General features: G+C 32.0%; 4 protein-coding genes, 1 long non-coding RNA gene and 2 pseudogenes across 5 annotated transcripts; 3 read left to right on the top strand and 4 right to left on the bottom strand.

The window, feature by feature from the left end:
- Positions 1 to 334: 334 nt before the first annotated feature.
- On the bottom strand, positions 335 to 735 carry LOC104729945 (uncharacterized). Its single transcript, XM_010448978.3, has one exon. It carries the CDS (start codon positions 650 to 652, stop codon positions 446 to 448), a length of 207 nt encoding a protein of 68 aa, XP_010447280.1. The 5' UTR covers positions 653 to 735; the 3' UTR covers positions 335 to 445.
- Positions 736 to 4,125: 3,390 nt separating this feature from the next.
- On the bottom strand, positions 4,126 to 4,490 carry LOC104729944 (uncharacterized). The gene has a single exon (XM_010448977.3). The coding sequence runs from the start codon at positions 4,423 to 4,425 to the stop codon at positions 4,234 to 4,236; it is 192 nt and encodes a 63-aa protein (XP_010447279.1). The 5' UTR covers positions 4,426 to 4,490; the 3' UTR covers positions 4,126 to 4,233.
- A 485-nt stretch (positions 4,491 to 4,975) lies between these two features.
- On the bottom strand, positions 4,976 to 24,378 carry LOC104733158 (alpha-aminoadipic semialdehyde synthase-like; annotated as a pseudogene).
- Positions 5,883 to 6,263, top strand: LOC104729942 (PRA1 family protein C). Its single transcript, XM_010448973.3, has one exon. The coding sequence runs from the start codon at positions 5,883 to 5,885 to the stop codon at positions 6,261 to 6,263; it is 381 nt and encodes a 126-aa protein (XP_010447275.1).
- Positions 7,525 to 8,088, bottom strand: LOC109128194 (uncharacterized). Its single transcript, XR_002034688.2, has 2 exons — positions 7,901 to 8,088; positions 7,525 to 7,782 (listed from the first exon to the last, which is right to left on the bottom strand). It is a non-coding gene; the product is annotated as an uncharacterized LOC109128194 (long non-coding RNA).
- On the top strand, positions 12,770 to 14,518 carry LOC147930134 (receptor-like kinase TMK2 pseudogene; annotated as a pseudogene).
- LOC104733050 (thiamine phosphate phosphatase-like protein) lies at positions 14,558 to 16,893 on the top strand. The gene is made up of 12 exons (XM_087478626.1): positions 14,558 to 14,562; positions 14,677 to 14,785; positions 14,884 to 14,976; positions 15,070 to 15,139; positions 15,195 to 15,244; positions 15,325 to 15,400; positions 15,466 to 15,615; positions 15,688 to 15,884; positions 16,096 to 16,118; positions 16,416 to 16,436; positions 16,487 to 16,513; positions 16,671 to 16,893. The coding sequence occupies exons 1-12, from the start codon at positions 14,558 to 14,560 to the stop codon at positions 16,891 to 16,893; spliced, it is 1,044 nt and encodes a 347-aa protein (XP_087334752.1).
- Positions 24,379 to 25,983: the final 1,605 nt, after the last annotated feature.

Below are 25,983 nucleotides of genomic sequence, written 5' to 3'. Positions count from 1 at the left end.
AAGTTATTTCATATGGAACAAAATTGAATTCAGTTGTCTTCATATTTTATTTGTTTTACTTTGGATCCTTTAAAAAATTTGTCACTTATAAACTATTAGAATTTCTCACTTAGAAAATTTAATTTCGATTATAATTATATCTAGAAATATATAAAATCTATTAGATAGTAGAATGAAATCGTATAATTTACTTGGAAAGTGACCAAGAAGGTTTAGTGGGTGCTTAATAGAAACAGTTAAAGAGGGATAATGGTAATGATGGTATACTCAAGTAACTCAACGCATGCAGTGATATAAGCATCAAAGAAGCAAAGAAAAAAAAAGGCAGAACATGAATCATAGAAGAGAGATAATTCTCATTTATTTAAAGATAATGATTCTTATTAATAGGAGCATAAACAAACAAGTGTTTATGTTTTTAAGCACTATGAGTACACTTTTTTATTCACTTGTTTGCCTTCTCCTTGGCATGGAGATCGTCAAAATAAGCCTTGGGATTGGCCTCAAACGCATCTCTAGGGATGTGAGCAGAACCACCCAAACCGGGCGCAACCATATTCCCTGTACCGGGAGGAGTGCCACTTCTTGAAGTGCTGCTCTGGCTCTGGGGGGCTACCGAACCAGCTTTTGCGCTAGCGTCTTTCTTGTCCATATTTGTTTCTAACTCTTGAGAAGATTTTAAACTTATTTAGGTATGAGAGTAAGACGATATTTTTAGTTTGGTAGTGTGAAGAAAAGTGATGGAGAGGTGGGAACAATTTATAGATGAGATTTTTTTGTTCAAATGAAATGAGTCAAATTAGCACTTTCCAAGATTATCACCATTGTAGTAAATACCAACATCGTGAAAAGCCATTCTAGTTAATTGCAATGGAAATTGAATTGGAAAAGGGTAAGTGACTGTCTTGGAAACCTACTTTGAATAATGTGGATTTTATTTTAAAAATTCTGAATTAACTTATTTTCGACATTTTTTTTTTCTTTTTCTTTTCTTTCCACTTCTCTCCTTTTGTTCATAACCCCATAGTATAAGAAATACTTATTCGTATAAATTTTAACTGTTCATTATCCAATTTCTTCGAATCATTGAAAGAACTTTTGTACACGGTGGCATACCAATAGTTAAATTAAGATCGTATATATACATTTAACTAGGATGACTAAATTATAAATTATTGTATTTTAAATAATAATTTTTTATTTATTTATTTTTTAAATTCTCAGTTAATTAAATTTTGTTTAATTAATTCAGAATTTTGTTTAGAACTTTTTTTCTTTTTCATATGTTTTGTAAAGTTTATAACCTAATTACTGTAAATTTGTTATTAGATAGAACATAAAATTCTAGATTTGTTTTGTTCTCTAGAATTAAACAGAGGTATATGCCTATATAGTATGTTAGTATATATTTTTATATGTATTTATTTTATTTTTTTAGAATATTAAGAATGTGTTATAGTATGTGTAATATTTTGTAGTTCATATACTAAATAATTTATAAGTTAATTTTCAAAAACTATGATTACAAACATATAGTATATATGAGATAAACTAATAGTTTTAGTGTTGGTTCCATAGTCCAAACCCGCCATGCTAAGCAGGTAAGACAACATGTTCAAAGATTTTTAATCCGCAAAAACTCATCATACGAAATCCGTAAAAGTAAAAGTTAGTTTTAAATACGTAATAAAAATAAAAATAAATATGTGAGCAAGCAATATCTTTTATATTTTATTATTATTCTTTGAATAAGATATCAAATTGAATGGTAAATATGTTTGTTACCTTTTAAAATCATACAGTTAGTTTTTTTGAATGATTGTTTAAATTCACAATTTATGTAGAACAATTACAACGAAATTAATGGCATTTTCTCCTATAACAGTTAACCAAATTTATGTAAAACACTTAATATTAATTAAATTAATTATAAACTGAATTGTGTATGGAAAAAATATTTTTTTTGTATAATTGGAAACTTAATATTAATTAAATTAATTATAAACTTAATATTTGATGTTAAAAGGAGTGGTTCCGATTTATTTATGATGAGAAATCTTGTTTTCAAAAATTAATTAGTTTACTAGATTAGGATATGCGGTACACCGTAGAGCAAAATTATTTATAACTAAAATATTTAAATTATAAGTTGTATTTGTTGGTTAAATATGTTATAATTATATAATAATTGTTAAATAAACCATATAATATCGCAATATAATTTATTTTTTACATAATACTTATTTAATCAATTTAATTAGATATGTCTATTCTCTGATACTGACAATGTTAACAAAATAATGAAATGATGTTTTACCCGTGTAACACGAAATTAATGATATTTTTTAATTTATATAAATATCGATAAAATTCGTCCCGCTATATAAGTCCGTCCCGAGATATTTTAACTCACACTATATCATCTTAATTTTTAATATTTATTGTGTATCTACGGTATAATATTTATCATATTTAATTTTTAAAAAATTTTAAATGTTTTTCATATTTAACCTTTTAAAATCTTTAAAACAAAAAACCGGAATAAACCAAATAAAAGTTTTTAAAGTTTGAATGTCTGATAAATCAGGTTTGTACTCATTTGTATTCAGAATCATTTTGGTCTCTTTTATAGTATGACTCTAAACCATTGCCTAATTTTTTTAGATGATGTGAGGTATTGTACCCGTATTTTTTATTCATCTATTGAGTAATATATGTATGTTTTTTAAATTTTGTATTACATCATATGCAGGAAAAATCACAATTTTTATTAACTAAATTTATTATAGAATAATTCAAGATAATTTAAATATAAATTCAAATAAAAATGAAAGGAAATCATATATTTATGTATGAATGAGGTAGAAAGATTTTCTTATTTTTTTAAATCTTACCTATAATTAGTTTAGAAGTTTTGGTAACTAATATTAAAGTCAATGCATTAAATGTAAAAACTTTCTAAAAAGTATTTTTTGAGCACAAACTGCTGCAAAAATAATAGTATAGATAATTAATTAATCTTGTTTTCAAAACTTAATATTAATTAAATTAATTAGTTTCTACAAACAATCTGAATTGTGTATGGAGAAAATATTATTTTATAAAATTAGAAACTTAATATTAATTAAATTAATTATAAACTTAATACTTAATGATGTTAGAGGGAGTGGTTCCCATTGTTTTGAAAATTTATTTAGGATAAGAAATCTTGTTTTCAAAAATAGAAACTTAATATTAATTAATTAAATAAAAAACAAATTAATAATTAATGTTAATGGCATGTTTGTAAATATGTGTGAATTTCATATAAATGTCTTAAAAAATGTATATATAGATTACAGATATTATGACGTTTGAATACGAGTTCGTACATTATAGAACAAGAGAAATATACTCCTCGTTTATTTAAATTGTGATCATCTTATATAGGAGAATCACAACATAGTATAAACACTTATGCTTCTAAACTATTAGTATTACACTTTCCGGCACTTAGTATCAAAGTGTTGAAATCATTTCTACAACAACATATGTTCTTTTGCCAGTGCCAAAATTATAGTATATATTAAAGTTTGAAATGATATTGTATAGTATAAACAGGTAAGACAGCTGATTCTGAACAAACCCATATATAAAGCTTGATGGGGAAATAATTATCAAACAGAGATGGAATTAGCTTTAACTGTCCCTTAGTAGCATTAATATAATGTCTTTTTCTAATTTAGTTCGGTTTCAATATTTCAAATATATATTTTATCTGATGTATATTAATTAAATAAAGTATAATTTCAAATCTTCCATTGTGCTTCTCAAATCAGTTATTTTCATATTTTTTGGTTACGTTGGATCCATTAAAAATTTGTAACTTGTAAACTATTAGCTGAATTAGAATTTCTCACTTACAAAATTTAATTTCGATTATAAGTATCTCTAGAAATATATAAAATTTTTAGATATTCAAATCATCAAATGAAGTCGTATAATTTACTAGGCAAGTGACCAAGAGAGTTTAGTGGTTTGCTTAATAGAAATAGTCAAGAGGGATAAAGGTCATTGATATACTCATGTAACTCAACGCATGTCAATGATATAAACGTAAAGGAAGCAAAAAAAAGGCAGAACATGAATCATAGAAGAGAGATAATTCTCATTTATTTAAAGATAATGTTTCTTAGTAGGGGCATAAACAAACTAGTGTTTATGTTTTTAAGTACTATTAGAACACTTTATCTTTCACTTATTTGCCTTATCCTTGGCATGGAGATTGTCAAAATAGGCCTTTGAGTTTGCCTCAAAAGCATCTCTAGGGATGTGAACAGAACCACCAGAACCGGGCGCAACCATATTCCCAGCCGTGCCACCGCTTGGACCGCTGCTGCTCTGGGCTACCAAACCAACTTTTGCGCTAACGTCCTTCTTGTCCATTTTTCTTTCAACGTTTGAGAAGATGTGAACTTATTTAGGTATGAGTGTAAGACGATATTTTTAGTTTGGTACTTGGTAGTGTGAAGAAAAGTGATGGAGAGGTGGGAACAATTTATAGATGAGATTTCTTTGTACAAATTAAATGAGTCAAATTAGCACTTTCCAAGATTATCACCATTGTAGTAAATATCAATATTGTGAAAAGCCATTCTAGTTAATTGCAATGGAAATTGAATTGGAAAAGGGTAAGTGACTGTCTTGGAAACCTACTTGGAATAATATTCTGAATTAACGTATTTTTGTATACGAATAGTTACATTTAGATCATATCTGTACATTTAATTACAGATACCATGACGTTTGAATACGAGTTCGTACATAAATTATCGAACAAGAGAAACTCTCATTTATTTAAATATATTCATGATCATATTATATTGGAATAGGATAATCACAACATGGCATAGTAGTAGTATAAACAAAGGAAGGCGTTCTATGCTTCTTAGTATTACAGTTTCCGGCACTTGTCTTGTCCTTGGCGTAAAAGTAGTCAAAATAAGCCTTGAGGTCCAGTTAGAATCTCTAATTTGGAGATACCTACAAATGACTCTCTCAACCAAAATCAGAGACAGGAACTTAAGTCATACTATAACATACTAGTTATATTTACTTTTCTTGTACTATATAGCTTGGTGTTAAAATAAGTTATTTCAGGAGACCAGAGAGGTATGTATGAAAGAGATAGAATTTGTTGGGATGGCTTTGTCTCTCTGTTTACGTTTTCCACCTTTTTAGTATATATAAAATCATGTCTCTATTTAAATATAAATTACTCTTGTTTTCCAATCTTACTAAACCTTAACTTCATCAAAATCCACCAGTATGTATGTCTGTTCTGTGTGATTGGAAACCTCAAAATCCACCAGTATTTTCTCTTGTCCCTCTTTGCAGTTAAAAGTGGGCAAAGACAAAAACATGGTTTACATAGAAGAGGCATAATCATTTCAGATAATGCACATATATGAAGTGACAGTGGAAACAGAACATACTCTGGATTTGACTTCCTCATACGTGGAATATACGCATACAAAGATGTCAACTCTCCTTTATAGCTTATGCAAGCCCTCTTCAGATGGTCTGGTAGATCTGCAATTTCAGTCATGGAAGCCAAACTACCGACGAATTCAGAAAGAATATCTCCAAAATGCTGGGATGCCTTATCCATGACACAAGAAACTCCAAATCAGTACTAGATTTTTTAAATGTAGGAAACCGTCCAAGTATTAAAACTATATTCTTTTTACCTCTTTTGCAAATTCTGTTGGTAAAATCTCGACGGCCATGCATATTACGCCATCACCATCCATCAAAGGCCATGGCTTGAACTTGTCCAGTGTAGTGCCTTTAGCCTTCCTGTGTCCTTTAGTGTAGCCACCGAACGAATCAAAACCAACATTATGATCTTTCGAACAAACTACATTGTTATCTTCATTGTTTCTATCTTCATCAGCATGCTCTGGCAACCCGTCCACCTTTCTGTCTTCTTTATCTTGATAGTCGCATGGATATATGTCTACTCCCGGGATAATGAACCATGGGTGATATTTGGCAATGTGATCGATGATTCTAATTTGGTGCTGGTTTTGTTGGTCCTCACGATCGGTATATTTCTATTAACAGATGTATCTCGTGGTATTATGATCGGGGTTTTGGCTGGTTTGCCCGTTGTTCTGGTTCATGGCATGTGTAGGAATACAGAGATGTTGTTCGTCTTGGAAGATGATGAAGAGAAGCTAACGATGAACACAGCATCTTCGTCGCTTTCTTCTTCCTCTTAACAAATGAAACACAAGAATATCTGTTTTGGTTTTGGTGAATGTGTCTACATAGCCATTGTGAAACAATGCATAACCAACCAGTGGAGGCTGATCAATATGATGCAAAAAGAAGTTTAGCTCCTTTAGCCATAAAATTTAAGGATTTGCACGTTGAGATGTAACGATATTAGTGTGAGACCTTACTGACACAAATGAATACTTTTCCTTCTTGAACTTGAGGGACTTAAAATGTCTTACAATTAACTTCTTTGAGAAACTAGAAGAAATCTACAATGTACAATGAATGATGTGAACGGAGGCGTCTACTTTCAGGCTTTAAAACAAAAATCAACTTATGGAGATATATATTCAGAACTCTTGTAAATTCTGAGACCTTTATTAATCTGTGGACCACTTTTTTTTTTTCTTTTGTTCAAAATTAATCTGTGGACCACATATGTGTATCCTCTGGCTCTTCTGGTTCTGCATATGTTTTTGCAAATGTACTTACTCTTTCTTTTACTCGTAAAAGTAAGTATATAATAAAGTTGACATTTGTCTGTTAAAATATACGTTACCAAAAACTCTGAATTATAGTATAAAGAAATAGAAGAAAAGTAACTCTTACCGATCGATTGAGAAAAGCAGAAAAACAAACTGAAAATTTTGTGATGACATTTTGTCTCTGTAACTCTTTTTTTTGGGTGAAGGTAGTTTTTGAGTTTCTTCTTCTTCTTGGTTTTAGCCCAAAGCAAATGGTCATCCCCATTTATAAAAAGGATTACATGATTACATCACTACATCCATTCCTATTTACTCTATTTTCCGAAAAAGATATATACATTACCCCAAAAAACGATATTGCAAAAATGTCTATACATATCTCATGAAAATCTTGTAGTATTACATTATAGCCATATTCTCTGCAACGAATATCCAAATTTTTAATTTTAAAAAATAAAATTAGTTAACTATTTTTAGTTTTAGGAAATTTTGTTTAGAACAAACCAAAGATGAAGTCAAACAAAAAGAAAACCAAAGAACCATATAACTGTTGACTAATAAAGCATTAGTAAGGTCATGTGTTATTAATTAATTTTTAATATATATATATATATATTTTTTTATTAAGAATCTAGATTTTGATCCAAAAATATCAAAATATACATATATTTTTAACTATTTTAATCTTTTGCTTTCGTTTTTTTTTTTGTATGATGGCATACATCATACTTTTACAACAACAACAATAAAATACGATCCGGACTTTAAGAAGAAAAAATGATCAGGAGAATAGTTTTTATTAAGGAATTTGAAATCTTATGGTAGGTGATGATACAAAATACTGTATAATGGATGCATCAATGTAGATCAAAACTATTTTTAATTGGAGGGCCGCGGGGTGGTACACAACAACATTTGTGATCAGCTGCTGGTGGAGCGTTTTTAATGCATAGTTGAAAAGTAGGATCTTCCCCTGGACCTGTGCAAATGGTCTTGCAGTCATTATTAGTTTGGCAAGGACCTTTGTAGTGACACCCTGAAAACAAAATAGTTATATAAAAAAAAAATACATATGAATTAGCTCGTTCTAGTCCATATTTTCTTATAGGTTTTATTTGTTAACAATTAAAAAACACAAAGAAATAAAATATTACCAATTGTTGGAGCAATTAACCGAGAAGAAAGAAGACAAAAAGCAAATAGCAGAAAAGCAAGTTGAAATTTTTTTGCAGACATTATTTTAGCTCTTTTTGGTGAAGATAGTTTTTCTTTTTATTATAGTTAGAGCAACATCACTCTTTATATAAGAGATTATATGGTGTACATCCAATTTTTTCTTAAATAAAAAAATTATATATTTAAAATTATCAGATTGAAAAATTGTCTAACATATCTCAAGAAAATCTTGCATTAGTTATAAAAGATATATTCCCTGTTATTTGCACTAAATGTAAATAAAATATATATTCATTAACCATTTATGGTCTCATATCATTTATGACAAATCAAAGATATGAGGTCAAAATAAAAGAAACTACCAAAATAGAAAAGAATCATGACTCTTGAAGTAAAAACCATGGTCAAATCAAACACAACACAAACCGAATTTTTGCAAATCCGATTCTACATTTAATTTAAATCAAAATTAGTTTTGTTAATTAAAAAATCAATTGGTTTGTCTTTGTCCTTGAACTGAACCAAATCAACTTTGCAAAAATTGATTCTTAAACCGGATTAATCAATCACTAAAGTCACTTTATTTTAATTTTTAACCAAGTCGAAATCCAAGTAAAGCAAAATATAACCAATTAACAATAAACAGCCATGAAGCTATAGAAATTGTGAATATGTAAATACTTTCAAGCTGAGCAAATTTTCTGTATCAACTTATATGTATGTAACTATTTCAATTTTTGAATTTATATAAGGAATTTTTTTATTACAATCAAAATTTATATACATACTTAAAAATAAATAAAGATTGCAATATATCTTAACACTAGATTATGACCCGCGGTGTACCGCGAGACAAGTTTTTTTTTACCTTTTTTTTTTGTTAATATACTATTTTAATACTAATTTTGTTAATGTACTCTTTTGCCAATTTTAGTGATTTGGTATATAATTCGTGATGTACCGCACAACAATTTTGTTTAATACAATCTTAATTAAATCAGTTTGATTCGACATATTTTATATTGGTGTTGCTAAAATAGTAAAATGAGTATTTAACCTGTATTGAAGTGTCATATTAATGATATTTTATTTTTTAGTATTATCAATTCAATCATGTAATGTCATATAACCCGTATTGTAATATAACTCGTTTTTTTTTTTTTAAATTTAATATGTTTAAATATTCATAATTTTAAAATTTTTATTAGTTTAGATATATCGGTTATAAATTATAAACTTTTTAAAATTCTATAATTTACTATATACGGTAAATTTACTATATATGTATGTTGAACACACACTTTTTATATTAATTGAGTAATATATGTTCGCTTAAAAAAATTCAAATCACACTATAAGCGAGAAAAAATACACATTTTTATTAGCTTTATGTATTATATGATGATTCACTATATTACATTTTAAAATAAAAAAATGATAGGAGAATATTTTTTTAATATGGAATAAATTTTCTAAATATCTATATTAATTATAGAATATTATATATATGGATATTTAATTCTGTTTGGTTATCAGGATAGTAGAGAGAATTAAAAAATTGTTTGGAAATGAGTATAAGCATTAAATGTAAAAAATTTCCAAAAAAATATTTTTGAGCAAAAACAGCTGCAAAAATACTAGTATATATGTATCTCATGAAAATGTGGCATTAAATTTAGTCACATTCGCTGCGACAAATATCCTAATTTAAAGGTATAAAAGAATTATTGTAGTATGTATAGATATATTTTTAAAATTTGGGACCATTACTAAAAGGATTACATGATTAACTCAGTATAGGGCTGGGCAAAATAACCGATAACCAAATAACTGACCGAAACCGAACCGAAAAAAAGCAAACCGAACCGAACCGAAATTCTTCAAATACCCGAATGGTTAGTAAAAATCTATATCCAAACTAACTGAAACCGAACCGAACCGAACCGACAATTAAATGGTTAACCGAAATATCCGAAAACCTAGAAGATATCAAATATTATATACTTAATATTATGCAAAACTATAAAATAAACTTAAAATATAAATTATTTCTAGATTCAAAACAATTAAATATTTTAAATAATCAATATATGTAAATGTTATTATTTTGAATTTACAAAGTTAAATACTATTTTGTAAAATTGAATCCATATTTTTCCCTTTTTTGTATTTTTGTTATTGTATATTTGGTTAATTTTGGTTATATTCGGTTAGTTTTGGTTATATTTGGTTTATTTGGTTAATGTTAATATAATTTATGTTAGTTATGGTTATTTATTTAAATAACCAAACCGAAACCAAACCGAAAGAAACCGAACCGAACCGAACCGAAATTTCAAAAATATCCAAATGGTTACTATATTACTATATCCAAAATAACCGAAACCGAATACAACCGAATACAACCGAACCGAAACCGAATGGTTAACCGAATGCCCAGGCCTAACTCAGTACATTCCTACCCATTTTTTATTTCTCCAGCGATGACAATGACAATGAGAAAACTATATACTTTCTCGGTTCCAAATTATAAGATCTTTTAATCTTTTATTTTTGTTCTATTTTGTAAGATTTTCTCAAATTTTATATACTTTTTAATATCAATTCAATAGTTTTACACTATATTAATTTTGTAGTATTTTTTTCTATTGGTTAAATTTGTTAAATGATAAAACATTTTTTTTTTAATCTTTATGCTTTTATATGAAAACCTTATTTAAATTGGAACAGAGGAATTAGACGACTTGACAAGAATGAACAAGAATGAACAATTACTATATATATATTAAATTATTCCTGAAATCGAAGGTTCGAACCATAAGGGGTTGTTGTTGTATATACCATAACGTCTTGAGTTCGAATTCACTTTATACTGTATTTTTTTTTGTAAAGTGTTGAGACTTGAGTGCACCCAAATGTTCTTTTCTTCATAAAGTGTTCAGCATCACTAATGCTTTCAGGTAAAAAAGGAGGAGCCTTATTATATTTTCTTCCATTTTTGATAAACATTCAGAAGCATTGTTACAAATTATCAATCTTGTTCGTTTATTAACTCAGACCTAATTTTCTGGTAAATCTTGCTTAACACTATAAAGTTTTTTTGTCCAAAAAAAATTATAGTTTAATGATGATTTTAAAATAATTTAACTAAATTAATGTTTAATGTTACTGGACATTTTTTTCTCTTTGATAGCTAATTTTACTGGACATTTATACTTTACGGAATACATTTTTTGTGTTAGTTCCTTGATAAATCACGGATTATACCTTATAATAATGACTTGCTTTACGATTATTGGTAATTTAGGAAGGAAGAAAGATAGTCAGCTACACCAACTATACCATAATACATGACCACACATGCCAACTTTAGAAATGTATACTCAACTACATGAAGTATATGTATTGCATGGTCACATATATCAACTATATGATGACATATGTTCAACATCACAACAATTTTATTCCGGTACACCGTTCATCGAAATCCGGTGTTGACTAATATTGACCGGCGTTGACCAACAAAAAAATTAAAAAAAAAAAGATTTAGAAATAAAAATAACAAAATTCTTTAGGAATCATCTAATAAGAAACCAAAATAAGAAATTTAATTGAATTATTTAGGAATCGTCTATGATATTTTATAATTAAAAATATATTTGTATCTAATATAAAGATATATTGTTATGTTTCACTCATTCAGTTTTATAATAGTTACTTTTTTTCAATTTCAAAACTTAATTAAAATTGAAATAAAAATCATTCATAAGATATTAAAACTTAAACTCAAACCAAAAAATCTTGTTGTAGTGAATCAAATAAAAAACCTATTATTTTAACATTATTAATTAATAAACATCAACTTAATTTTTGTAGTGTTTACATAATTTATTTAAACACATACATTAACATATACAAAATATAATTTTATAATGAATATAAACATTTTGTTAATTTTTGAACACATTAGATAATTCAATAAAAGAATTTTCTTATTTTTGTTTCTAAAATTAAAAATAAAAAATTTGAATATTTTTGTTGGTCAATATTGGTCAACGCCGGTTAATATTGGTCAACACCGAATTTCGACGAACGGTGTACCGGAGTAAAATAATCGTGATGTTGAGTACATGTCATCATATAGTTGGTATATGTGGCCATGCAATACATATACTTCATGTAGTTGAGTATACATTTTTAAAGTTTGCATGTGTGGTCATGTATTGTGGTATAATTGATGTAGCTGACTATCTTTTTCCCATTTAGGAAGAAACAAAATAAGGACAACTCACAACCCTGACTTGAAACTTAAATAGCTTACGACTGTAGTAGATTTAAAATACACTGGGTCGGGTCGGGTCGGGTCGGGTCAGGTCAGGTGGTTTCTTTCCTTGTTTGGTACTCAAAACTTTTTTTAAATATTAAATTTTATTTTCTTTTACTTCCCTCCTGTTTCCGTTTCTTCTTCTCAGCGACTCTCCAAAGTTGTCTCCGATCTGCAATTCTCACAACCTTGAGCATCACAACGGTACTGACCACGATCTGCAGTTCTGGGAGAAAATACGAGCCTCTGCAACCTTGAGCATCTATCTGTTGAGGTGTCAAGTGGGTCAAACATCTATCTTCCCGATTCAAGTTAGAAAATTCTCCGGTTAGGTTTTATCAAGACCGACTTAAATTACACAGATCAGGTAAGCTTGATTTATGTAGAAGCAACAGATCTTCCGCTTTGTCATCTATGATTTCCAATCTTCATTGCATCATTGAGTTTGGTTTATTTGTGCAGAAAACTCACAACGCGGATCGATTTGTCAATTGACTTGAAAACCTCAGCTCTTTTCAGGAAGATGGTCGGTTGTAGAATCATGATGGTTTGGTTGATTCTTTTTTCAGTTGCAGTTGCTCGATTTCCACCTGATACTGATCACACAGTCGAGATATTGCGTTCAATTGCTCAGCAGCTCGGATATCCAGAGGAATTTGTAAATAGGCATGGGAACGATCCTTGTGAATGGTTCGGGATCAACTGTCTGGAGGGTACCATTATAAGTATCACCTTCATCTCAATGAATATGACCGGATTCATCTCCCCGCAGTTCGGATATCTTACGTCTCTTCAAGTGCTTGATCTTTCACACAATCTTCTTACCGGCACCATTCCTCTAGAACTCACCAAGTTGAATTTGAGAAATCTGGATCTTTCCTACAACCAACTGCATGGGACAGTGCCACAGTTTAGGAGGGACATGTTTCTCAACACTGAAGGGAATCCAAACCTCGAGACAAACGGGGCTCTTGTTCCTTCTGCAACAAGGAACAAGAACAAATCAGGTATTGTTGAACTCCTGCTTGGTATTTTCATCGGTGTAGTGATTGCTGGAGGAGTAGCTTTCGGAATCTTTCTGTTCAGGAAAAGGAAGCATCACATTCTACGACTTCAGAATGAAACAGTGACAAGTGTGCAGCAATCTGGTGATGAATACATTGAAGTAGATAATTATGTGATTCCCCTTTCGCTTCTCAGGGAGGCTACAGAAAATTTTAGCGAGCAGAACCTGATTGGGAAAGGTGGTTTTGGATCAGTCTACAAAGGGAAACTGCAGAACGGAGATGTTGAGATTGCAGTGAAAAGAATGGGCCAAGAAGTGTTAAGAGGAAAAGGGGATGAAGGGTTTAGAGCCGAGGTGTACACGTTAACCAAGGTAAACCATAGAAATCTCGTAGTTCTGCATGGGTATTGCGTCGAAGGAAACGAGAGATTGTTGGTGTACAGGTACATGTCTCAAGGAAGTTTAAACAGACATCTATTCCAGTGGAAGGAAGAAGGGTTGAAACCCCTTGAGTGGACTACACGGCTTGCTATTGCCTTGGATGTGGCCAGAGGGGTTGAATATCTGCATACTTTGGCTCTTCAATGTCAGAGTTACATACACAGAGATCTAAAACCGGCAAACATTCTTCTGGGAGATGATATGCATGCAAAGGTTTCTGACTTTGGATTGGTTCGGGCTACAGAAGAGGGCAGAGAATCTATCAGGACAAAGTGTGTGGGAACAGCTGGTTACATTGCACCTGAATATCAAAGTAAGGTTCTCTTTTAATTTCATCTGTAAATATCTATATCTGATCGATTTCTGACAGCTCAAACATTTGTAATTGCAGTGAATGGAAAGGTAACTACAAAAGCTGATGTGTTCAGTTTTGGGGTCATTCTCATGCAACTAGTATCAGGGCAGGCAGCTTTAGACGAGAATCGATCTGAATATGATCATCACATCTCCACTTGGTTCAGGAAAGTTTTCATCGAGAACAACTCCATTGGAAAAGCCATTGACGAAACCATCGAGCTCAACGAAGAGACCTGCAACGTCATTGATGAGGTAGCCAAACTGGCTATTCACTGTTGCGCCAAGGAACCCGCACAGAGACCTGAGATGAGTTTTGTTGTCTCTACGCTGGCATCACTCACAGTGCATTGGACACCTGGTGAGATCAAAGAGGAAGATGAAGATGATACAAGTGCAACAATTTCAGGGATCATTAAAGGATGGAAGGAGCGTGAGGTCAAAGGAGCCAGCAGCAGCATCTGCTCCTGATAGTGTCTCCTTCAGTATCACTAAATATCTTGTGTTTTCATGCCGTAAAGTTTCTTTCATCTCTTGTTTGTTTTCCTTACTATATGGTCTTCTCTGCTTTTTTTTGTTATATCGATTGATCTTTGCTATGTGTCTGCCTTTGAATTTCTGTCAGCTAGTGGTGCTGTTGTTGGCGATGAACTTCCTGGTTATACAGTCTTAGGATGCAATAACATCATTGGTCACCATACCGTGGTTGGTGTTAAATGTCAAGACTTGAAGTACAAGGTGTGTTTAATTGCTATCGTCTTTATCTCACCCTTAGTTGGAGACTAGAAGAAACCAATATCCAATCAAGATTTCATGCCCTTGTTTTCTTTTTTTAGAGTGGGGATGAATGTTTTCTTTGCATTGGTGACAAGAATGAAATTAGGGAGTTCTGCTCAATTCACAGGTCATCAAAGCCCAGTGATAAAACGGTATGCAAATAATGGCCATTGACTAATAATATCATTGAAGTTCCAGATGGTTTTATCATGTTCTGAGTTATGGTTATTAATTGAATTGAACAGGTTATTGGTGACAACAACCTAGTCATGGGTTCTTGTCATATTATTGCTCATGATTGCGAGATTGGTGACCATGTGACTGTAGAAGTAAGATTTTCTTTGTGACTGGTGACCATGTGACTGTAGAAGTAACATATTTGCCAACAATACACTTCTTGCAGGCCATGTGACTGTAGAAGTAAGATTTTCTTTGTGTCTTGTACTCTGTAGCCTGGATTCAGCAGCATGGCTTCATTAGGTTCATGTTGTGAAATTTAGGACTATACACACACAGCAGGAGCCACGGTCATCCACCAGTTCTGTCATATTGGCTCCTTCGCTTTCTTTGGTGGTGGTATGTTTTCCTCTGATACCTCTCTAATGCCAACTTTTCCAACGGGTATTCACTTGAAATTTTGGTTTGTGAATTGGAATTTGGAAAGGATAGGATGATGGTGGAGCTGCATTCACAAGGTAGATCGATTGAAGATATTGAAGCTTGTTTGAAGAAAATGCCAATTGATTCTCAGGTTATTGAAGCTATCAAATCAGCTAAATCGTTAGGGTATGAACAATGATTATTAGTTCACTTAGATGGTCTCAGCTTCTTTTGTTGCTTTGGTTGAGTGCTGTTTGTTTTCAATTTAAAGATTGTGAGTGATGCTAATCAATTTTTCATTGAGAAGATATTGGAGCAGCATGATTTGTTGGATTGCTTTTCTGAGATTTACACAAATCCAACCTCTGTTGGTGAAAATGGGAACTTGCGGATCTTGCCGTATCATGGTGATGCATTGCCTCCACATAGCTGTAATCTCTGCCCTTCAAACTTATGCAAGGTATTGTATCTGCCTAGTTAGACTTGCAAGTTTTTGTTCTGAAGCTTGAACTATCCAACTGGAATTTGGGTTTAGTTTTCAGTCCATAAGCTAAAAGTTTTGGATTCTAAAGTTGTCCTGTTATGGGAAGACTTGTACTTTGTTAAGCTTTACCAAATAGATTGGATTACGTTTTTAGGATTTTGACTAGTGAATGTTCATGATTCTTCAGGGTCTAGTGATGGATCCCCATGTGTCGGTTTATGATTCAACCTTGAAGAGTTCATGGTACAAGAAGCTGGTTTGGTCAAGTGTGGTGAAGCCACTAAATGAAGCAGAGGGTCTCAAGAAGAGATGAGAAAGCCAAGTCTCTAATACATACAGAGGTTTACTTCACCAGAGTTGAGGGTTTTGGTATTGCAGAGGGTCTCAAGGATTGAAGAGGTTGAGCGTTTCCTCCTCTTGGAGGTCTCGGTTCCAGGAAGTCAGAGAGAGAGAGAGAGAGAGAACCAGTAGATGTAGAAGAGAGAGGATTTTCTAAGGTCTCTTTAGTCCTTCTTCTTCTTCTTCCTTGTGTACTCTTTGTAATCCTTATCGGTTGAGATTTGGGTTAGGGTGGTGAGTGAATCTCCAAGGATGCTTGTATACTTGTCTTGATCGTAAAGATGTGGATCCTAGGATCCACCCCGGACGTAGCGGTTAGTTAACACCGTGAACCGGGTGAACAAACCGCTTTGTTGTTCTTTCTCTGATGCTTGTTCTTGATTTCATTGAACTCCCAATGTCTAGATTCGTGATTGAGAAAAGACATGGGATAGGGATCGTGTCAAAAGGCTTATCAAACTCCTTAATGAAGCTGAGAGAGTGCGATGTTGTGATGCCGAGAACGAATTATCCGCTGTGGAAGAAGATTTCAGACAATTCCTCACTGATCAAAGCAGATGTCAAGGAGTGGAGCAATGCAGAGGAAATACAGAGAATCCTTCTGCAACTTGTCAGCATTAAGAAGATTCAAAACACCATCCTTTAAGAGTCAAAAAAGTGTTTCTGATTGATACATAGGTGATGAAAAAAAGAACATGTGTTTGTTCCTCTTCACTTGATTAATTAATGTAGGCATTGTTTGTTTTAGTCTCATGGTGATGAATGTTTTATCGCCACCGACCATCGTTGTGCTTATAAATACTTCTGAACATATTGTATTTGATGCTTAATTCAGGAACAGGACCAAGAGCTGTACAATGTTCCTGCAGTATATCCGCAATGTTGCAGTCAATCAGAGATTCTTTCACAGAGACTCGCCATGGGATATGCAAGTTTAGGCAATGGCTCGATTCCTGAGTTTCACATCTGAGATACTTATTAGACTAGGCATCGCTTAATCTATATATAATAGCAAACCCACTTTTTTGTGTCAACTTTTAATCCAACGGATAAGATTAGTTCCAGTTTTAATCCAACGGTTTAAAATTATTAATCGTGTCTTTTTGTCGCACCCCCATCTTTCAAAAATCACACCTCTTAGTCTTTGCATCTCTTTGTTGTACCTCCTGGTTTCAAAAATCACATCCATTAATTTTTACACCTTTTAAATCACACCTCTTAGTCTTTGCATCTCTTTGTTGTACCTCCTGGTTTCAAAAATCACATCCATTAACTTTTACACCTTTTAAATCACACCTCTTTAGTCTTTGCATCTCTTTGTTGTACCTCCTGGTTTCAAAAATCACATCTATTAATTTTTACACATTTTAATTTCACACCTCTTTGTGTTACATCTCTTTGTTGTACCTCCTATATATAATAGCAAACCCACTTTTTTGTGTCAACTTTTAATCCAACGGATGAGATTAGTTCCAGTTTTAATCCAACGGTTTAAAATTATTAATCGTGTCTTTTCGTCGCACCCCCATCTTTCAAAAATCACACCTCTTAGTCTTTGCATCTCTTTGTTGTACCTCATGGTTTCAAAAATCACATCCATTAATTTTTACACCTTTTAAATCACACCTCTTAGTCTTTGCATCTCTTTGTTGTACCTCCTGGTTTCAAAAATCACATCCATTAATTTTTACACCTTTTAAATCACACCTCCTTAGTCTTTGCATCTCTTTGTTGTACCTCCTGGTTTCAAAAATCACATCTATTAATTTTTACACATTTTAATTTCACACCTCTATGTGTTACATCTCTTTGTTGTACCTCCTATATATAATAGCAAACCAACTTTTTTGTGTCAACTTTTAATCCAACGGATGAGATTAGTTCCAATTTTAATCCAACGGTTTAAAATTATTAATCGTGTCTTTTCATCGCACCCCCATCTTTCAAAAATCACACCTCTTAGTCTTTGCATATCTTTGTTGTACCTCCTGGTTTCAAAAATCACATCCATTAATTTTTACACCTTTTAAATCACACCTCTTAGTCTTTGCATCTCTTTGTTGTACCTCCTGGTTTCAAAAATCACATCCATTAATTTTTATACCTTTTAAATCACACCTTCTTAGTCTTTGCATCTCTTTGTTGTACCTCCTGGTTTCAAAAATCACATCCATTAATTTTTACACCTTTTAAATCACACCTCTTAGTCTTTGCATCTCTTTGTTGTACCTCCTGGTTTCAAAAATCACATCCATTAATTTTTATACCTTTTAAATCACACCTTCTTAGTCTTTGCATCTCTTTGTTGTACCTCCTGGTTTCAAAAATCACATACATTAATTTTTACACCTTTTAATTTCACACCTCTATGTGTTACATCTCTTTGTTGTACCTCCATGTTTCACATCTATTAATTTCAACACATTTACATTTCACACCTCTATGTCTTACACCTCTTTGTTTATTATATCTAAACTTTTCTTGACTACATAAACAAGTTTCGAACAATTGTTTTCTGAGTACTAAAGAATTGTATTATTGAAGTGTTTTTTAACTTTCAAGCATCAATCTCTAATTTAAGGTAATTTAATATTTTTGCTGCGAATGACCTGTAGTGTTTTTCGGTTAGATTATTATTACTGTTAGTCGACACTATTAAGTTCATACATTAATCTTAGTTTTGTTAACTTTTAGTTTCTTCAAAATTTTTAGCCTTTCCGGTTTTCATGTTTTTGCATGACTAATGTTATTAAGTACGTGTGCCATATTTTTTGCATGGCTAATGTTTTTGATTCTCAATGTGCAAATATTATTTTTTGACTTTCTGGAAAAACCAAAACCAAGATACGAGAGGCATGATAATATGCAGTGATGCTGGAGCTACGGATAAGCCAAAATTTTTTAACAAACATGGTATAATTATAATTTTATATATGTTCTTATTTTAACCTATTTATTTTTTTCTAACAAACATGGTATAAATGTTAATTTTTTTTTTTTTTTGTAGGATGTCCATTAGATGTTCATGATCCAGGTTAGTTTACATTTTTTGTAAATAAAGTTTTTAAAAATTTTAGTTGAATTATAATTTCTTATACTTTCTGGGTATCAAACATTTTAATAATATATAGAAATATTACAAATGAGCATGGAAATAGAGAGTGTCGAAGAAAAAGCCAGACATACTTGTGACAACACAAAATCAAATTCTAGAAAGCGTAAGCACGACCAAATGACAAGTCAAGTTAGAAAGAAAAGATCTACTAAAGGTAACTTATTTAGTCTTTGATGACTTTATAATCTGTATATACAACTTTTTAAAAACATAATGTATAACAGTCACTTTTAGAGTGATCTGGAATTTGCCAAAAAAAAAGAAAATGCAAGAAATTTATAAAATTAGTATTTAACCTAAAGAAGAGAACATCAAAAGGTGAGATATTATTCACCTGTTTCACCATATCAACTTCGTTTTCGCTGTCGTTTATTGAAAAACATGATGGTACCGATTCATAGACATAAGTGGGAAATCAAATAGAGGGGGATGCAGCCTGGAAGGAGAGCAGCCGACACGGTGGAATGGGATGGATTGGGAGAGACCAACATAAAATCCTCTGTTCTATATTTTATTAATTTTCTGAACTTTTGTAGTTTAATTGAATTGCTTTGATTGAATAGCTGATGAGTGTACAAGTTTTTGTCTATATGCATTCTTAGTCTGTTACGTCTTGCTTTTTTTTCTTTTCCAAAGAGGAATATGTGATTTGAAGCAAATATTACAAATCCATGTATCAAATGTGTTAGTAGGAAATAAGGCAATCAAGATTAACCCATTAAAAGGGAGGAAAGAAGGGGGTCTTCTGAGGGAAAACGTGATACCAACATGCATGTAACTATAGAAAGCATTATAGCCAAATATATATCTCTAAAAGTTGTAGCTGAAGAATGTGAGTTACTCTATATTAACCCATTAGGTTTGATTGGTCGGTCATATAAAACTTGGTTTTGTACATATCTAAAAGTGAGAGAAAAAAACATCCACAAGCATAAGTGAAACTTTATACATGGTTAAAAGTAATGTTCATAGTAAATCATTTGTATACAAACTCCACTTGCTTACATCATCGGAATATTGATTGTGATTTGTGAATCAGTAATCTATGGAAAGAGAAATCGCGTATCAAAGTGAAGGGGAAACAAAACTCAATCCAGCCATCTACTCCGATCCCAATCTCGACCTTCCTTCGACAAGTGGCATTTAGTATTTTCTCTATACAGTAAATAAACAAAGAGAGAAGCAGTCTCGTATGTATTTTGATTGATAATGATCAACAACAAAGACAATTTCTAATAGCGAATTAAGAAAGGATACCAATATATAGCACCATATGATCGGAGACAAACATAAATGAAATTTTATATATGGTTAAAAGTAATGTTCATAGTAAATCAAGCTCTAAAAAAGGCTCACTTTTGTGTGTGACAACCTAAAATATAATAACATTGAAATGAATTTTTGGCTTTTTAATCAGTTGAAAGCAATAGCAAGAAGTAAAAATGATCAAATTGATTGAGAAAATAAAGAATTTAGGATGAATTACAAATGTTAAATTTCAATTTAGGATTTCATCTCCCCGTGCGGTAACGCACGGGTCGCTTTCCTAATTAGTATAATGCTCAACACCATTTCTTCCACCGGATTTGTAATAGTTTGATATATATAGCTTTGACCAAGTGTTTTCATCATTGTGTGGACACATAAAACTTGTATATTCACTTGTCGTTAAAAAACGACCCATACAAAAATATTGGAAGGAAATTTCATTTGGGCTGGTCACTTTGGTATCATCATTACTTTACACTGAAGATGTGTTGGCAATATTACTGCCCAACAGAGTTATGAAGGGAAGTTGATTGGATTGCACCCAACAAATGGGGACAGGAACATCTATTTTTCTGTGTGGCATTGTTGGAAAAAAAAAAAAAAAAAAAAAAAAACTGCAGCAACAGGCTCTTACATCCTCTACTTCACCATATTATACAAGCAACAATGCACACAAAATCAGAGCACATATGCGAGGGTTCAGTCATGACCTGCAAGTTCACAGATTCATTATGGAAAAGAAGATCAGTGTGTGTACAATAGCTCTACCTTGGCATCAACATCTGTCTTCTTTGCTTTATGTGTTTATCACATTTGCTACTGTACAGCTTGGGGACAAGTTGTCTTCTTATGTAATGGTCTCCACTCACTGTATACTCCTCAATTTGTTGTAGATTGTGGTGAGTCAGTAGTCTAAAAAGACACAAGTCCCCTGTTTCTCCAGCGATGCCACACCGAAAAGATATAATTGCAATCACCGACTAAAAGCACTTTGTTTTCGTCTGCTGCAATATCGTCATTCCATAACACACTAAAGAGCTGGTGAAATTCTGATACTTAGCAATAAGTCCTTTAAAGAGCTGGTGATCTTTGACCTCTCCAGTATTTGAGCCCTAAAATCTAAACATGTCATGTACCAAAGCTCTGTCAAGCTCCCTTACCGACTTGTAGTTGTATCTAAGCTTGAGTATGCAGGCTCGTCATTCTCTTTTTCTTGGTTTAAATTTGAACATCCAAGCTTTCAAAAATCGCCTCTTCTTCTTTGATTTCAGTCTTTCTTTAGGTGGAGACATTTGTTCGAACACCTTGTGGGCAGAACAACGTTTGGTGATACTTGTCACTTGTTGTGGAAGAATAATGCCAAAATCAGATGGCAATGCATAAATTAACAAGGCCACCAATGTGACTGTACTCGATTTTTCACCCAAAACTGTAGATGGGAGATCCTCCCGTACGTATCCTGATGTTGGCTGAACTGTATCACTCACTGTCATCGTCATCTTTGGTTGCAAAATTAATTCTGTTTGTGACGAGATTAACGTCTTCAACCGACGGTTCTTTGCTTCGATCGTGCTTGGTGATCAGCCTAACCACGTCTGGATCATCCCTTGCACCAAACCAACTTTTAAGTTGTTCCCAAGATCTAATTGGAAATGGAAACATCTTCGACCTCCGATTAAACCAGTTCCCTTCACCCATTCTAATGAAACATTCGTATTGGGCCTCAAAATTCTAATGAAATTTTTTTAAAAAAAAACTAATAAGGTCTCAAAACCACCCGGTAAAAAAACCTCATAATTTTTAAAAATGTCCAATAATAGGCTCTAAAAAAGTCCAAAAATTAGTTAAAAGGCCACATAATTTGAAAAATATTTCATAATTAATTAAATAGGTTTTAAAATTAGAAAAAAAATCCTCAAAATCAGCAAAAAAAAGTCTCCATAATTAGCAAAAAAAATCTCAAAATCAAAAAAGTTAATAAATAAAAATTTGTGAAGGCTTCAGTATAGTTAGCAAAACAAATATCAGTTTTTAATATTTTAAAAAAAGAGAAAACCTTAACTTTTTTTTTTTTCGTATTCGGCCTCGGATTTTACCGGACCGGCAACTGTCCATGTCATCGTGGAATGAATTGTTCGAGGGATTAAACCTAATGATAGTGATTAACTAGATGAGTTTTCATCAAATAGTAAACATAGAATGCTCTTTTAGAGTACATATTACCTAAAGAAAGGGGTATCGATTAAAGTAGCTCTGTTAAGAAATTCAGTGGAGCCACCGATATCACAAGAGATATCGCATATTCCTACTAGTGGACATCCTTTTGTTGTTAAATCTTGAATCTGTTTGGTGCTTATAAGACGAGGAAATCTCTTCTCCCAGTATATACAGTTTACTACACGGGAAAGTCATAGTCAACCTAAAATGAGATGGTCGTCACAGCCATTGTGGACACTGGACAGTTGAGTAGCTTATACGTAAACTCATGAACTTTTAAAGGTAAAACAGAGATTAGGATCTACCAAGAACAGACATATAAGGGGATATCTTCTTGTGGAAAAATGGATTGTAGTGTTCTGGATGTGCATAATAGTCTGCCTGAACATCAAAAGCATGAAGGGTTAATAGCTATAATTATACTTTAATGTAGAGCAAAAGTCACAGCCATGGAGGTAAAAGTGTTAAGTGTTACTTTGTCGAACGACTTTGATGGATCCTTGTGTTCAACCATATCTTGGCTGGTAATGATACAACCATATACTTGATAGACTCGCTTTGTTGATTTCCTATTTTGACAGATTCCTTTGTCCTGTGCAGAAGTATACAATTAAAACGACTTCTCTTAGTGTGCACAAAACATAAACAGATTCACAAGAGCTTGTAATCTTTAAATTTTATAAGCGAAAGGGTCACACTTACTTTTACAAATAGTTCAGGAAGCTGGCTTGGTTCAACAAAAGTATGAGGGAGAAGTTCGAATATTTCTTGTGCCCCCAGAGAAACTGCATGCGGATTAACTAACGAAAAACAATTTTAAAACATGGTAACAAGAGAGCTCACTCACTCTGTCCCAGTCCGTGTAAAACGTCAACAAGACCAGCTCTGCCTGCATATTTACCAAATGCCAATAATCTTTTCGCATGATCCCCAACTATGAGCTCATAATCACACAACGTCACTCCCTCAGAAAGAATCTGCATCCAATACCCTTTTTTTTTTTAATAACATACACACATATCTCAATATGTTCTAAAAATGGGAAGAACAGCAAAGTCTCATACTTTATCCAAGAAAGGCATGTTTTCTTTCTGTGCCTTGTGAGTGTGGGAAAAGAAAGCATATGTTCTCTCAGGAAGAATCATATCTGGCTGAAAACAGAATCAACCCACAAAGACAAATCTCATAAACTGAGATTCAAAACGTTAGAGTTACTACTTACTAGATTATTTTTATAAAGCAATAGTATCACACCTCAGGTTGTTTGATTCCGACTATAAGCCCACAGTCAGACAAATCATCAGAAACTTCACATCCCATATCTTCATACAAGGCATCGTGATGGATACGCTTACCAGATGGCTGAACCACAATGCGGGAAACGCCGGTCTTGTCTTTGCCACCGTGTAAAAGGCGAGCGCAGTGCAACGGCGTCAAGGGCGTTCGTCTCTCCCATTTGTTCACGGTTTCCGCTTGGATCCCAACAACACCGTTGCCCAACTTACTCTTCTCATCGCTACTTGAATTCATCTTTTACGTAAATAAAGGCAAGAGGGGTTACTTCCGCAACAAGATTGTTCATATACTCCATATAATAAAATTATAAAGTATTTAATTCTTTTTCTTTGCATATATACTAAAACAATACATAACTTTATATTGTATTGTGTCCTGAATGTGATAAATGGTTAGGTTCGACCCTAACCAACACCACCAGAAATGATTAAGGAGGGAAGAGAAGTTAGATAACATAGTTTAACAAAATCTTGATCTAATAACAATGGATTCTACATAACATTTCAAATCTTTAAAACTCTATTCAAATCTCAAACCAATAACCCCACTAAAAGAGAATAGAGAGAAGGAGGCAAGAGGATAACTTGATATTATTTCATTTCATGAGGATAACCCTAATCGGGATCCAAGGTTTAATACACACTAGATAAGGTCCGCGTTAATACGCGGGTAAAAACAATAAATAAATTTATAATAATTTAAATATAAGGACTATCAAAATATTTTAATAATTTTTAAAAAACGGGTTTGAAATTCACGATATCTATTTTTAATACAATTTAACTATTCGTACCATCATAATAAACCATATTTTAAATTTTACATATTTTATCTTAAATAGATTTTAACTACAAACTTATATTAAACACAATCTATGCATCTTAGTCTATATCATAATAAGAATTAAAATATTTGAAAATTAACAAAAAGTAATTGGTAAAAAAGAAAGAAAAACCACTAATTTTTTTAGAAAACCAACACATTGGCTAAGATATTTATATATATTTATATATATATATATATATCGTTGTCCGGAATAATAATTTACCTCATGTCAAAAAAAAATTAAAAACTATATATACATAATACGTTAACATATGCTTTGAGTTACGTAAACACATACACATATATATATATATATATATATATATCTATTCCCATTCCTTCACCGAAGTGGTTGACGAGCTCGAGCCCTAGTTGAAATAAACCCTGGTGAATCTTTTGTAGGCTTGGTTAAAAGCGTACCGTCAAGCAAGAAAATTCTCGTTGTTAGGTATTTGACTTAGGAAAGAGCAGCACTAATGGGATATTTATTAGCTTGGTCTCATAATAAAATTTTGAAAATATGAGATCAAACAATTTTTGTGTAGTTTTACTTTATAATATGAAACATCATCATAAGAATTAAAATATTTGAAAATTAACAAAAAGTAATTGGTAAAAAAGAAAGAAAAACCACTAATTTTTTTAGAAAACCAACACATTGGCTAAGATATTTTTATATATTTATATATATATATCGTTGTTCGGAATAATAATTTACCTCATGTCAAAAAAAAATTAAAAACTATATATACATAATATGTTAACATATGGTTTGAGTTACGTAAACACTTACACACACATATACATATATATATATATATATATTAGCTTGGTCTCATAATAAAATTTTGAAAATATGAGATCGAACAATTTTAGGCAGTGCTAAGGATTGTATACATTTCAAAAGCCCCAAACTTCATCTTGAAAAAGAGAAGAGATTTTTTTGAGAGAAAGAGAAGAGAGAGGGGTTGAGGGTTTATGACAGAAGGTTTGAGGGACGTAGCCCATATAAGA

This window comes from Camelina sativa, chromosome 12 (genome assembly GCF_030686135.1).
Source record: "Camelina sativa cultivar CO46 ecotype springtype chromosome 12, ASM3068613v1".
NCBI lineage: Eukaryota > Viridiplantae > Streptophyta > Magnoliopsida > Brassicales > Brassicaceae > Camelina > Camelina sativa.
This window is presented reverse-complemented; position numbering and strand designations above follow the sequence as displayed.